The sequence below is a fragment of the Gallinula chloropus genome, assembly GCF_964237585.1.
Source record: "Gallinula chloropus genome assembly, chromosome: 1".
NCBI lineage: Eukaryota > Metazoa > Chordata > Aves > Gruiformes > Rallidae > Gallinula > Gallinula chloropus.
Genome location: NC_140085.1, coordinates 197,752,703 through 197,767,339, shown reverse-complemented (window position 1 = coordinate 197,767,339; position 14,637 = coordinate 197,752,703). Strand labels below are relative to the sequence as shown.

The following is a 14,637-nucleotide window of genomic DNA, read 5'->3' as shown; positions in this document are numbered from 1 at the left end:
TTAGGCTCAGGACATCTGCTGAAATAGAAATGGTTGGAGGCTGGGAAAATGCCAGCAGCAGGGTCTGCTTCCATAGGTGCAGCATGTGAAGAGAGATATTTGGGGGTCGGAGGGCCCTTAGTGTGACTCAGTGCAGCGTGACAAATGGCGCCTTTGCTGGGCTTTGTAGAGGCACACCCTCTGGAGCTCTGCAGTGCTGGATAGTATTGCAGTAATCACACAGCTGAATGGTAGCTCCATTTCAGCCATAAAATCCCACGTAGCTTTTGAAAGGTTGGGCTTTCTCTGGTTTCTGTATCAGATTACCAGTTACAAAGGCAGAACCAGTTGCATCCCCCCCCTTGCATAATTTGAGGGGTTTTGGGGTTTTTTTTAGTGAATGTAAGGACTTTTTAGATCAAATGTCACAACTTTACCTTAAAACCAAAAATGGATATACCAATGCCTCATAATTTCTTCCAACATGTTGTGAAAGAGTACAACCCTTCATGGCCAAAGGCAGCATAAATCCGCATAAATAACATTTGCTTCAGAGCATGTACGTGCAAGGATATTTTTTAAAGTTAAACTTCCCATTTGGTGTTGTTTCCAAACCCTGTTTTAACTGCTGCAATTTGTAAGTGTTGAGTTTTGGAAGAGAAGAGTTCCTTCTGTCATGGCAAAAGCAGTCTTCAATAAATACCTCTGAGAAAAAAAATAAGTTCCTTGATTAAGACATTGGTTTTGAACTCCAGCAGTCTAGCTGCTCCCCAGCTCTGCCAGGGAGTTGCTGTGTAACGACAGAAGGAATTCTAACTTTTGAACATCAGGGCTGCTGAATTTTGGTGCTATGCCCACCTCTCTTTGTTGGCTACATAGGGATCCTCAATCTGGCAGTGTGGCTACCAGGCAGTGTGGGTCACTCACTGCTGTTCTATCAAGTTAGACGTTCAAAATGCAGCCTGAATATGGTCCTCAGCATCTCTCTTTCCCTGTGTTCCCGACGCTCATCTTCGAACCTTTTAAGGCACCTTGTACAAGGAACTGCCTTTTAGGGTTTCTTTGTTGGCTGATAGATTGGCATACACACATAAATCATGCAGTATATGTGATTGCAGTGTGAGTGAGGGAGGTCTAGTTGAATATAAATCTGTCCAAGCTAATTTTGCCATAGTTGGTGAAGCATTTTAAAAACATAAGGAAGCACCTAGAGTTCCAGCGGGGAAAGGATGTGCTGATGCCAGAATCAGGGAGGGAGAATGATTTCCAGCTGCTGAGCACACAGCTAGAGAAAGGGAAGGCGATGACTACTTTTTAGGAAACAAATGTGGGTTAGGAGGGAAAGCAGCGTGTACAGAGGCTTTCTTCAAAGAAAGGACAGCTCTGTAGGCCCAGAGTGACTGGAAGGTTCACTGCTGACCTTTGTAATGACCAGTTGGTTTCCTTATTTTTTTTTCTTTTTCCTTAAATAAACTCCTGCAAAAGGAAATGTTGAACAGAAAGGTGATAGCTGTTTATTTACCTGGAGTAGAAAATGAAGAGACCAGTTGAATTTTTGTAGAAGTTTCTCTATTTCCCTTAAATAAATATAAACAGCAAAGGTTTTTAATGTAGTTTTCAACTTTCTGAGTTTTTATTAGCTGTGTAAATGGTGGGCTCTAATTAGTCTTTCAAATGACTGATCAGGATGGAAGAAAATGGTGGTGAAAAACCAGAAGAATTAAACTCCTTGAGGCTTAACGGACTCAGGAATGTGTAAGCTCAAACTGTTCAAAAAGCCTATCTGTTTGTATCAGCAAAATATGTATGTTTTATAGGAGTCCCAAGGCTTATGATGTAATAATTTTGGAACTTTAGGCTCATCAACATTATCTCATCATTTTGGTTCCTCCCCTTTTAATCTGATGGAGGATATGTGTAGCACTGATTCTTCAGGAAGAGAGAAGCTATACTTCCTTAACTTAAAAAGCTTGGGCTATTAATGAGCCACAGATCAAACTAAAATATTAGACATTTCAGTTTTATGCCATCTCATTGCTCATCATAGTTTTATAGCCCATAACTGGCACAGACTTCCTCCTAAATGCTTTCTCTTTTTACAAGGCACTTAGGAACCACTTATGACAGCATTTTCAAATTTACAGAGTTTGAAAACAAGTCAGATTAGTGGGTCTGAAATACCCATTGCAATTTAAAGAAAGCTGATTTAATTTTTAATTTATTTTTCAAATGATTGCAAGGTGCTGAGGAGCAATTCATAACACAGAAGGTGCTCCAGGCCAGTCTGCATTTTGTATAGAACCAGTCAGATTTTTAATTACAGGGATTGTGAGTGTCCATGTAGCAAAATGTGGAACTGAGATGTGTGTCTCAATGAATGCAGAAGGGCTGCAGGTAATTACAGTAACATGATTGTGAAATATCCAAACCCTATGGATAGGCCTTTCGGTAGACAGCAAGGATTCGGGACCAGAGTGCTCTGTACTTTATAAGTGACGATGCTATTCTGATCTCCCATTCTCTGGTTGCTTTCTAATCACATTTCTGTTTATTCTTACAAATTGTGATTTTAAAAATAATCCATAAAACTCATATTAAAAAACTCATATTAAAATCTTTATCCTATTAAAAGCAATTACCATTAGTTTTACAGTGTTCTAAATTGAGTCGATTGGATGCAATTCAACCTGTTTTTGTTAGAGGTTGAGTGGTCCGAAGCTGCTGGGTAAAACATGGTTAGGATAAACAAAACAGTAATATCTCAGACTTCAGTTATGTACTGCTACAGCCTCATATGTACAGACCCATCAGACTCGGAAAAAGCAGGAATTTGATTTCTCAAGACCCTTGGAACTCAGAGAGTTGAGTGGAGAGGAACCAAATGAGATTCAACAAGGGCAAACATAGGGTCCTGCACCTGGGGAGGAATAACCCCAAGCACCAGTACAGGTCAGGGGTTGATCTGCTGGGAAGCAGCACTGTGTAGAAGGACCTGGGAGTCCTGCTGAACAAAAAACTCTCCATGAGCCAGAAATGTACCCTCAAGGCCCAAAAGACCAATGTTGTCCTGGGGTGCATTAAGAAGACTGTGGCCAGCAGGTTGAGGGAGGTTCTCCTCCCCCTCTACTCTGCCTTGGTAAGGCCACATCTGTGTTACTGCTTCTAGTTCTGGGTTCCCCAAGTTCAAGAAGGACAGGGAGCTACTGAAGAGAGTCCAGTGAAGGGCTACAAAGATGACTAGGGGACCGGAGCATCTCTCTTATGAGGAAAGGCTGAGAAAGCCTAGGAGAGACTGAGAGGAGAGCTGATCAATGCTTATAAATATCAGAAGGGGGAGTGTCAAGAGGATGGGGCCAGAATCACTTCAGTGGTGCCCAGTGACAGCACAGGGGACAACAGGCACAAACTGGAACACAGGAAGCTCCATATCAATATGAGGAAAAAAGTCCACACTTCTGAGTGTGACAGACCACTGGCATAGGCTGCCTAGAGCAGTTGTGGAGTCTCCTTCTCTGGAGAGACTCGAAACCTGCCTGCATGTGATCCTCAGGTTGGACTTGATGATCTCTTGAGGTCCCTTCCAACCTGTGATTCTGTGATTATGTGCAGCCTGCTGGAGGTGATCCTGTTCCGGCAGGGGGTTGGAATAGATCTCCAAAGGTCCCTTCCAATGCGTAAGATTCTGTGATTCTGTACTTGATCTGGAAAACTGCAGTATGTGACATTTGGCACATCACTTTGGCATCATCTTTGAAGTGCTAAAACAGTAAGATCTTCAGGGGGGTGGCAGCATCGAAAAACAAGGCCAGCGCTCCCTGTGCCATGGTACTTCTTTCAACAGTGTGTGAATAATACACAAGGATCTTCTATAAAATTATTTTTCTTTGCTTTGAGAGCACCAGATATTAAAATGCTATGTTAAAATTTCCTTTTGTCTCTCAAACTCTCTGGTAGTGTATCATTCACCAGTTTGAATGGGCTTCAGCACATCCATGCACATGCTCTTCCTCACATTTTTCTGGCATTTTCATTTAGTCGCTGTACTGAGCACAACCCCATTATGACTCGATAACAACAGTAACCTGTATGTATTTTAAGGGGGAAATCTCCCTTGATATGCATACCTCTGTCATTGTAAATTGGTAATTGGTTTGTCAGAACAGATGTTAGTGGGCATTTTTACTGAGAGTCCACTGGCTGACTTGCATGAGCTGGGAGAGGGAGGGAGGAACAAAGGGTGACAAAGAGGAAAGAAGAGTCAGATGAGAGGGAAGAGAGGTTTATGTGAGCGGACATGTTAAATCTCTAAAGCTATCTATGACAAATTTTCTCTTCTCCTGTGTAGTCTACAACCTTCCTGTTTTAGGAGGACAGGACATAAGATTATTACAATCCCCTAGTCATCACGGGTAACTGTGCTACACGTGTAGCTAAACATATATGATCCCAGTGAGACTCCTACATTTAACTAATGACTTCTCACTGATCAAGGAATTGGAGGGAACCGTATGCTTAAAATGAAAGCCAGGGAAAAGTGGAGACACTCAGCATGAGAAGGAGAAGTCTGAATATAAGACGTGACTATACAACCATTCGTGTGGTCTGTGAGAACTTCATCCTGGGGGTAGACTTGTGGGAGAGCCAGTGAGACAACGGCGGCTGTGTCACACTCAGTGACAAAACAATCGATGGCATAATTGATCTCAGAACAATGTAAAAAAATCACTGGGAGACCAGCTAGTACAGCAAATTGCAGGGATGGAATGAGGGACAGAGGAGATAATTGCATATTTTCAGAATTAAGTGTTTTAAAACTTGGCTAAATAAATGTTATTGGTGTTTTATTAACATATGAGAGCAAGACCTATACAAAAAGCATTGTATTTCAGATACTAAGCTGCAAGAGGTGCTGAAAAAGACTTGATTTTGGGAGATGTCTATCTAAAATGACCCATGTAATGATAAGATTGTTTGTGACTTGAGACCACCATGCTGATGAAACCACACCTGGAATATTTTGTCCAGTTCTGGGCCTCTCAGTTCAAGAAGGGCATAGAACTCCTTGAAAGTGTCCAGCACAGGGCCACCAAGATAATGAAGGGAGTGGAACACCTTCTTTATGAGGACAGGCTGAGGGAGCTGGGCCTCCTTAGCTTGGAGAAGAGGAGACTGAGGGGTGACCTTATTAATGTTTATAAATATGTAAAGTGTGAGTGTCAGGAGGATGCAGCCAGGCTCTTCTCAGTGATGGCAGCGATAGGACAAGGGCCAACAGGTACAAGCTGGAGCATAGGAAGTTCCATGTGAATATAAGGTAAAATATTTTCACTGTGAGGGTGACAGAGCCCTGGGACAGGCTGCCCAGAGAGGCTGTGGAATCTCCTTCTCTGGAGACATTCAAACCCACCTGTATGTGTTACTGTGTGATTTAGCCTAGGTGATCCTTCTCTGGCGGGGGCGGGGTTGGACTAGATGATCTTTCGAGGTCCCTTACAAGTCCTAACATTCTGTGATCCTGTGACTTGTTTTGGTTCAGTTGTGGTCCAGCGCCATCTGGCAGCTCAGCATCATGGGGCCACTTGCTCACCACCATCCCCACCGAGGCAGGATGGAGAGGAGAATAGGGAAACAAAGGCAAACCGTGTGGGTTGGGATGAGGACAGTTTACTGGGACAGCACAGGGAAAGGGGAACAACAGGACTTACAACAGAATATACAAAACTGGTGATACAAAGTGTAGTTTCTCATTGACAGCTGTACAACTCAGCCCAGTCCCAAGGCACATGTCCTGGAGCCGTGCCATCTGTCCCACATAAACCCCCTGTTATACTGAGCATGATGTCATGGTATGGAATACCATGGTTTGGGTCACCTGTCCTGGCTGCATCCCCTCCCAGCTTCTGCTGAACATTAACCCTATTCTAAGCAAACCCAGGATAGATTCTACTGATGAAGCAGTGATTGCAAATCAAAATGATGTAAAATGCTCAAATGATTAGTTTCATCTGTTGTTAGGTTCTGCATTTATTGTTGTAGCATGAATTAGAAGAAAATATTAGTCTTTTTAAAAAAAAAAAATCTCCCCTTGGAAAGTAAATTGTGATTTTATTTTCTTGCAAATTGAAAAGCTTTCTCATATCAAAAATCAGGCTTCTGATACTCACTTTTGTAAGAGCACCAAAATTACCTGTCTTCTGCCAGTAACTGCCGAAGCTCTCATCACCTCCCTCATCACCTTGCTGGAAAGTACTTAAAGGCAATAGTGTCATTTGCACAAGTATGACTTGTGCTGTGCACACATATATGTAATATGAGAATATTATAGACCTGAAGGGTGAAGCATGTACATAATGGTCCTGTGGGACAAATTAATCCTAAATGTTTCAGTTCAGTTTGCCATTTCTCTTAAGAGGATTTATGGGATGTGGAGGCTACATGTGCTGGAGGAGTCATAGGATGCATGTGAGATGAGGTGGAACACTACCATATAGCACGTTGCCATGGAAAAATGAGTAAAGTCATATGGTGAAAATACATCTGCCTGGGAAATTTGCCATAGTGTGGGAAAAAAAAAACCACACAAAAGTTGACGTTAACTAAAACAAGATCCAGTAGTGAAGCTGTTTGGGCCAATTTCAGATGCCATAACTTGGCTGCTTTCACGCCAGTACAGGCCAACCCTGTCACATTACTATTCAAAATATCTTCAGGATCACGGCTTGTTGGACTGAGTCCTGGAGTGCAGCCAGGTGGCCTGGATCAATGGGAAAGGGCAGCAGTAGAGTCACGGAGTAGCGGTTAGAGATGGAATATGGCTGACTGCCTGGGTGCTGTCCTTCTCAGACAGAACAATGGAGTGGGACAGATATGCACTCTCCCTGAGATATGTTCTGTTGCGAGGTCTGCCAAACCAGCCTCACTCACATGCATGTAATGTAGTTTCATGCAGTACAGATCTGAAGACAAGCATGTTTCCCCATGGTTTGCACTGCTGTTACACCTGTTTGTAGGTCCTAAAAAAAAATAAATCAGAACATCCCAAAGATAACACTGAGTGCACCCTCAGCAAGTCTGCTGCTGACACCAAGATGTATGGTGCGATCAACGTGCTGGAGGGAAGGGATGACATCCAGAGGAACCTTGACAGGCTTGAGAGGTAGGACCACACAAAACTCATGAAGGTCAAGAAGGCCAAGTGCAATGTCCTGCACACAGCTCAGAACAATCCCAAGTATAACTACAGGCTGGGCAGAGACTGGATTGAGAGCAGCCCTGAGGAGAAGGACTTGGGGGTGTTGGTGGATGAGAACCAACATGAGCTGGCAATGTGCACTTGCAGCCGAGAAAGCCAACCATGTCCTGGGCTGCATGAAAAGCAGTGTGACCAGCAGGTCCAGAGAGGTGGTTCTGTCCCTCACTCTGCTCTCATGAGACCCCACCAGAAGTCCTGCATGCAGCTCTGGAGTTCCCAGTACAAGAAGGACATGGAGCTTCTGGAGTGAGTCTAGAGATGGCCATGAAGATGGTATGAGCACCTCTGATCTGAAGACATGCTAAGAGAGTTGTGCTTATTCATCCTGGAGAAGAGAAGGCTCTGGGGAGAATTTAGAGCAGCCTTCCAGGACCTGATGAGGCCTACAGGAAAGGCTGAGAGGGACTGTTAATATTGAGTGTAGTGATAAGACAAGGGCTAATGAATTTAAACAGAAGGAACGTAGATTTAAATCAGCTATTAGGAAGAAATTATTTACAATGCAGGTGGTGAGACCCTGGCACAGGGTGCCCAGAGGAGCTGTGGCTGCCCTTGAATCCCTGGCAGTGTTCAAGGCCAGGTTGCATGGGGATTTGGGCAACCTGGGCTAGTGGAGGTTGAAAACCCTGAAGTCATGGAGGGAAGTGCTATCATTCAGTGTTTGCCATTGAAAACTTTGTCTCATTCCTCCACCAGCTACACACAAAGGCTGTTGTTCATTCAATGCCTTTTTATAAAGGGTTCCAGCTTGAGTTGCATTGGGAGGTTCCCAATGGTTGCATCCAGATGGTGGTGGTCAATGGCTCCAAGTCCATATGGAAGACTGTGACAAGCGATGCACCTCTGGGGTCTGTGCTGGGACCAGTGCTATTTAATACCATTATTAATGATACTGACAGTCGGCTTGAGTGCACCCTCAGCAAGCTTGCTGATGACACCACGCTGAGAGTGATGTTAGTGTGCCAGACAGACTGGATGCAATCCAGGGGGACCTGGACAGGTTGGAGAAGTGGGCCCAGATCAACCTCATGAGGTTCCACAAAGCCAAGTGCAGGGTCCTGCACCTGGATCAGGACAATCCCTGTTATCCATACAGGTTAGGAGATGATGTGTTTGAAAGCAGCCCTGAGGAAAAGGACTTGGGGTACTTGTGGTTGAGAACCTGGATATGAGTCACCACTGTGCATCTGCAGCCTACAAGGCCAACCGCATCCGGGGCTGCATCAAAAGAAGTGTGGCCAGCAGATCGAGAGAGGGGATTCTGCCCCTCTCCTCTGCTCTGGAGAGACCTCACCTGGGGTACTGCATCCAGCTTTGGAGCCCTCCACACAAGGAGGACATGGACCTGTTGGAGCGTGTCCAGAGGAGGGCCACAAAAATGATCCAAGGGCTGGATCACCTCTCCTATGAAGACAGGCTGAGAGAGTTTGGCTTGTTCAGCCTGGAGAAGAAAAGGGTCTGGGAGGACCTTTTAGCAGCCTTCCAGTGTCTGGAAAGCTGGGGAAGAACTGTTCCTGAGGGCATGGAGCAATAGGACAAGGGTAACTGTTAAACTAGAAATGGGGAGATTTAGGTTGGATATTAGGAAAAAAATCTTCACTATGAGCGTGGTGGATCACTGGCACAGGATGCCCAGAAAGATACTGGAGGCCCCATCCCTGGAGATGTTCAAGGTCGGACTTGATGGGGCTCTGAGCAACCTGATTTAGTGAAGATGTCCCTGCTCACTGCAGGGGTCTTGGACTAGATGAACTTTGAAGGCCCCTTCCAACCTTACACATTCTGTGATTCCCGAGGTGGGGTTGAAGTTAATATACTCACTCTTACAGAGTTGCGTGGTTTTCACCAGTAAAATCTTCCTCATGCCTTTCAGTTCTTGTGGCATTTGAAGATCATAGCATATCATCTTCAAGGATGGTAGGTCATGCCCACATACAGCATATTGCCATGTACCAGAAGACCAGAGAAGACGACATGGAAGAAGGCAAATTGCTGCATCTTCTTAAAAAGATCAAGAAGAGGTCAGGAAGTAGGTGTCATGGCAAGCTTTTTTGTCAAGACAATGAGAAGGCTGTTCCCTGAAAGAAGCACATGGAGTTTCACTTCCATCTTTACAGCATAGTATTTATTGGTTTAGACCACATCCAGCCTCTGTCCCTATTCTATACAGGGAAAGCTAAATTACATTGTGAGGATTCAGTAAGAATTTTCCAGGTACAAGGGCTTGAGTATTTCAAAGTGGAATCTGAAGAAGCGTAGAAATAAATGAACGAGAATACTAAGTATCAGTCCTTGTTTCTTCACTGACAGATCCTGATTTAATCTCACAGAATCACAAGGTTGGAAGACACTTTGAAGATCATCAAGTCCAACCATTCCCATCCTATACTATATAACATATCCTGTGCTGTATAACATATCTCTGAGATGTTTGCAGTGTATCTTAGCCATCTGGTTAAAGACAAGATCAGGCCATCTGAGACAAATGACCTTTAAAACTGAGCCCTCAACAAGAGAGTTTTTCTTCTCAATTTAGTATGGTTTCTTCAATGTATTTTAACTTTATAAAGTATGGCTTTGGATTTGGTTGGGTTTGGGTTTTTTTCCATTTTAGAGACTGCATTGCAGAATTGTATCCAGATTAATGGAGTTTAGTTATGATAACATATCAGTTCATAAAACTGATTAAGAAAACCACCATATACTACTAACCTGTAAGAACTAAGAAAACAGCCATGGTTCATTTTTGGAGCTGGAAGATTTAGATTTTTTTCTCTGCTGATTTTCTGTCCTTTGATTTCCTTATCTGTAATTCCAGTGTTAGAGGATATTCTTAGTTGCTCCTCCGTTCTGTTTAGACTAATCTCTTCAAGGCAGGGACTGTTTATGGCTGTCTGTTCACGGTACCCAGAAGACCTGTATGCAGACCTCAGAAGCTTGTAAGCACTACCAGCATTCAATATTGTTTGAAAAAAGAGGTAATTTAAAATAGTAATGCAAGGTTTTACAGGAAACAGTGATTTCTAGTCTTAGCAGCAATTTTGCATGAATATATATATATATATTGTATTCTCTGTAAACTTAGCTTTGTGCTCTGGTAAATAATACTGGAGAAGAGAATTCACTGAAATTACTGCTTGCTTACTTGTGGCCTGAACTTGTAATGCAGAGTCACAGTCTGGGTTTGTTTTTTTTCTTTTGTTCTTTTTCTCTTTGTCCTGACAGAAAGATTTCGGGATTTACTCCTTCTACATTCAAATCAAGATACAGAGATTCTTCCCATCTTTCAGCAGAGGCGCTATCCCAAGTAAGTAAGATGGTCTTCTTGGGAGAACTAAAATCTTTACCTATTTCCAGTGAGGGAGAGTGAAGCATTTATAGCACTGTACATGCTTTTGGTGTGAAGTCCTACAGCAGAGCTGTCAGGGAGCCACACTTAGCTTTGCAGCCTTTCAGCGGTGTCAGGGAGAAGCAGACGTGCTTTGCAAGTATGCCCAGCTGTCAGCAGGGAGGTGGTGGTGGAGTCTAGACACTAAGTTGCCTGGATCAGTGTCTGGTGGAGCTTTGTTTCACTTGACACTGTGTTGACATGGGCAGATGTTTTGTCGGGCTAATCCCCACGCTTCTCTTGCGGGATTCCATCATTTATGGTGACAGATTCCTGTGGATTTTAACAGGCTCCCCTCTGGAAGCCTGCAAGCACTAGAAAACATACATTTTTCTGCCCTTTTTAGGGATGTATGTATAGGCAAACCAAAAGAGTAGTGTTTAGGAGGTCTTGCATCTATTTAGTATCCCAGACAAAACCTACTCTCTTCTCTCAAGTGGCATACCGGAATGAAACAATAAAAGCTCCTTGATATAATACTGATTAAGAGAAGTAGTCACTCTCAGCTAAATCTTGGAAAGAAATGGTGAAAGGAAAAGAAGAAAAAGAAGGAGTCCTCGTGTTAATCATGACCACAGTGAGCAGTGAAAGAAGGCTAGTGCAGGATGGACAGAGGGATGAGATGGAAGAAAGAATGTCTGGAGCAAATCCAGGAATCATAATGAAAATAAGCAAAGTTATTTATTTAAACTTTTATGATTACCAGGTTCTTGGAATACATAAGAAGCCAGTGGAGCTAAATCTTAGATACAGCTCTTAAAATCTTGAAATCTTTAAAAGCTAGCAAGAACCAGAAAGACTGAATGTGAAAACCAGCCACCCCCTCACTGTGAATACTCAATAATATCACTTAAGGGTGAAATCCTGAATCTGAAAATGGTGAAATTTTGCCTTGACTTCAAGAGACACAGGATAATACCCCCCTGAATTTATTATTTGCCTCATACATTGTCACTGTTTTACTGGCGTACAGCTTATGTTGATGGACTGGTCTGTCTGTTTGAATAGGACTTCCTTTGTCTTCACCCTTTGGAGCACTGCAACAGTTACTTTTCCACAGTAGTTGAATATTTGCTTGGCTTAGATGTTTTCACTTATGGTATGGACACTGTCAGACTGTTCTGAGAAGCTAGTTTATTGTGCTTCCTCAAAGAACAAACATCCTTCTATTTAAATCATTCCTGAGGAGTCAGACTTCCCATTTTACATTCTATTTATTTCTAGCATTCTTAGCAGGTAATGTCTACTAGCAGTGGTACCCACTGTCAGAATTGTGGGTGAATGAGTGCCTGTTGTGTTATGTTTAACAGAAACTTCAGCTCTTTGAAGATCATGCAACAACTAGCTCATACTATGGAGTATGGATTGCAATTTGAAGTAGTAGTGGCCTTGTATCACAAAATGATACATATTTTCAGGCTGGCAAGATTGACTGATCCCTCTAATATTCAAAACCAGCCAAACTTTTCACCTAATTTCAAGATAAGTTTGCATTCTGAGCGGCTGAGGGAGCTGGGGATGATCAGCCTGAAGAAGAGGAGGCTGAAAGGAGACCTTATCAATGCCTACCATTACCTGAAAGGAAGTTGTAGAGTGGTGGGTGATGGTCTCTTCAGCCAGGTGACAGGTGATAGGATCACAGAATCACAAGGTTGGAAGAGACCTTTAAGATCATCAAATCCAACCATTCCCATCCTATGCTAAACCATATCCCTAAGTACCTCATCCACCCTTTTTTTGAACACATCCAGGGATGGTGATCAACCCCCTCCCTGGGCAGCCTGTTCCAGGCCCTGACAACTCTTTCAGTGATTTTTTTTTCCTAACATTTAATCTGACCCTGCCCTGGTGCAGCTTCATGCCAATTCCACTCACTGGTGAGGCTACACCTTGAGTACTGTGTGGAGTTCTGGGCTCCCCACCATAAAAAGGACATTGAGGTCCTTGAGCAAGTGCAGAGAAGGGCAACCAGGCTAGTGAAGGGGCTGGAGGGCAAATCATATGAGGAACAGTTGAGGGAGCTGGGGATGTTTAGCCTGGAGAAGAGGAGGCTGAGGGGAGACCTTATCAACACCTACAACTACCTGAAGGGAGGTTGTAGAGAGGTGGGCGTCATCCTGTGATTCTTACTTAAAAGATTTATGTTAATAGCATCACTAATTGGTGAAAATCTATTCTTGTTGCAGAAATGTTTCATTTATTATAACCTAGGGACATGGTTTAGTGGTGGATTTGTCAGTGCTATGTTAATGGTTGGACTTGATGATCTTAAAGGCCTTTTCTAGCCTAAACGATTCTATGATGCTATGACTTAGAAACTGGTTAAAGGCTGTTGACAAGTCCTGATTTCCCTAGGGGTTGTCTTTCAAGTGAAATACTTGTGTTCAAGGAGGTGGAAAACCTGTTAATCTTTGTAATATGTTTTTTCTTATTCCCATGCCAATTTTTTCCCTTCCCTACGCTGTTTTCATTGAAAGGTCAGTTAACAGAAATGAAGATAATGAATAGACACATCTCACAAATCAGTTATCCTTCATTAACTTTAGCTGAGCAGTGGCTGCTTGTGCTACATAAGGATCTGAGTAGCAAGGTCATTTTAATGAGATGTTGTCATGGGGCACAAGCTGGAGCTTGTAATGCTTAAGGAAATCTTAAGAATATGGAAAGTTAAAATAGAGAAATTTTAATAATGACTTCGCTGAATAGCTTGGCTAAGCAGGGCTTAGTAGGTAGGAAGGACAAAGGTTTGCATTTATTTCAGACACATATTGCATGGAGGGAGGTTAGAAAGGAAGATGTCCAGCATCTCTCAGGGTGGTCAGTCATAGTAATAAATATTAAAGGCTAAATGAACAAGCTGTAATCCACCAGGTTTTGAAACACAGAAACCTTGATGTTCTGGCTTGAACTATGTTGTTATACATTTGTTATATTAAGACCTGAACTCCTTCCTGTGGAGCATCAGGGTAATTTTGAGTATGTGCTTGTTCTCAGAGAAGATGTCTGTATGCTGGAATGGCTGGAAGAATTTGTCAAGAATAAGTATGCAAATTGTTATGGATTTGCTGGGGTAAATGTGTAAAAGAATGTATTCCAGGTTGATGCAGGGAGAAATGCAGAGTATTTGCATTTACCTTGCATTTACCTGAGTTTATTCTACTGGTCTTGCCTTGGCTGAGGAGCAAATACCTAATCTGAGATGTGGAGGAGATTTTAGAAAGGCCTGAGTTCACAAAGGTTCAGGCTTGTAAAGCCACATGGCAGATCATGGTACTTCCTCGACTTATCACTGTGTGTCCACAAATAGTGTGGCATCATGGGCACCAGTTCTAATCATGGTCTGTGGGCTGAGACTCAGCACTATGCCAGCACATGAGTACAGCATCCATCCAGTCAGCCCAACCTGCTGCATGTGTCCTCTCACTTTTCTTTACAAGGTTGCAGAGCGGAATGAGTTTGGCTTTGTCTTACACTTTGCTCACATGACAAAGTACCCGTGTCTTGGAAAAATTGTAGTTATTGGGGAAGGAATGTGGAAGTATGTTCTCCCATGAATTTCTACAGTGGAACATCCTAAGGAAACATATGGCACTGTGCATAGTCACAGGTGTCTGAACTAGCTGACCAGGTCAGTCTTTTTGATACTGCAAGTGATTGTCAGAGTGTGAAGTGTGTGGCTCAGAAATCAGACATCACTAGACCCCCCTCATCTATCTCAGATGGACATCCATGCATCCAGAAAAATGTTTTAAGAAGATCTGTCTCCTAGCTGACATGAAGCCATTACTGTATCTGTGAGGATTTGCACACCTGAAACTAAGAATAAACCTGCAGCTGTGGGCAGCCAAATGGGTTGGGGTGCATAGCAGCCTCCAAGTGTACCAACAGGGGTAGAGCCTCTGCACCGCAAACCAAGTCGCAGACATACTTGCAGCTTGTTCTTTCTCCCCCTTACTCCATGAGCATGCTGAAGTCACCGTGGTAAATTATTCCAACGTGATCAGGCCTGTCAACAAGC

At 43.2% G+C, this 14,637-nt stretch overlaps 1 protein-coding gene across 1 annotated transcript in view; it reads left to right on the top strand.

The window, feature by feature from the left end:
* NOX4 (NADPH oxidase 4) overlaps window positions 1-14,637 on the top strand; it is a gene marked incomplete at both ends in the record, with an annotated part of 120,042 nt that overhangs the window by 68,454 nt on the left and 36,951 nt on the right. The window contains one exon of the mRNA XM_084279332.1: window positions 10,457-10,538. Coding sequence (XP_084135458.1) covers window positions 10,457-10,538 — 82 coding nt within the window. The remainder of the gene's footprint in view (window positions 1-10,456; window positions 10,539-14,637) is intronic.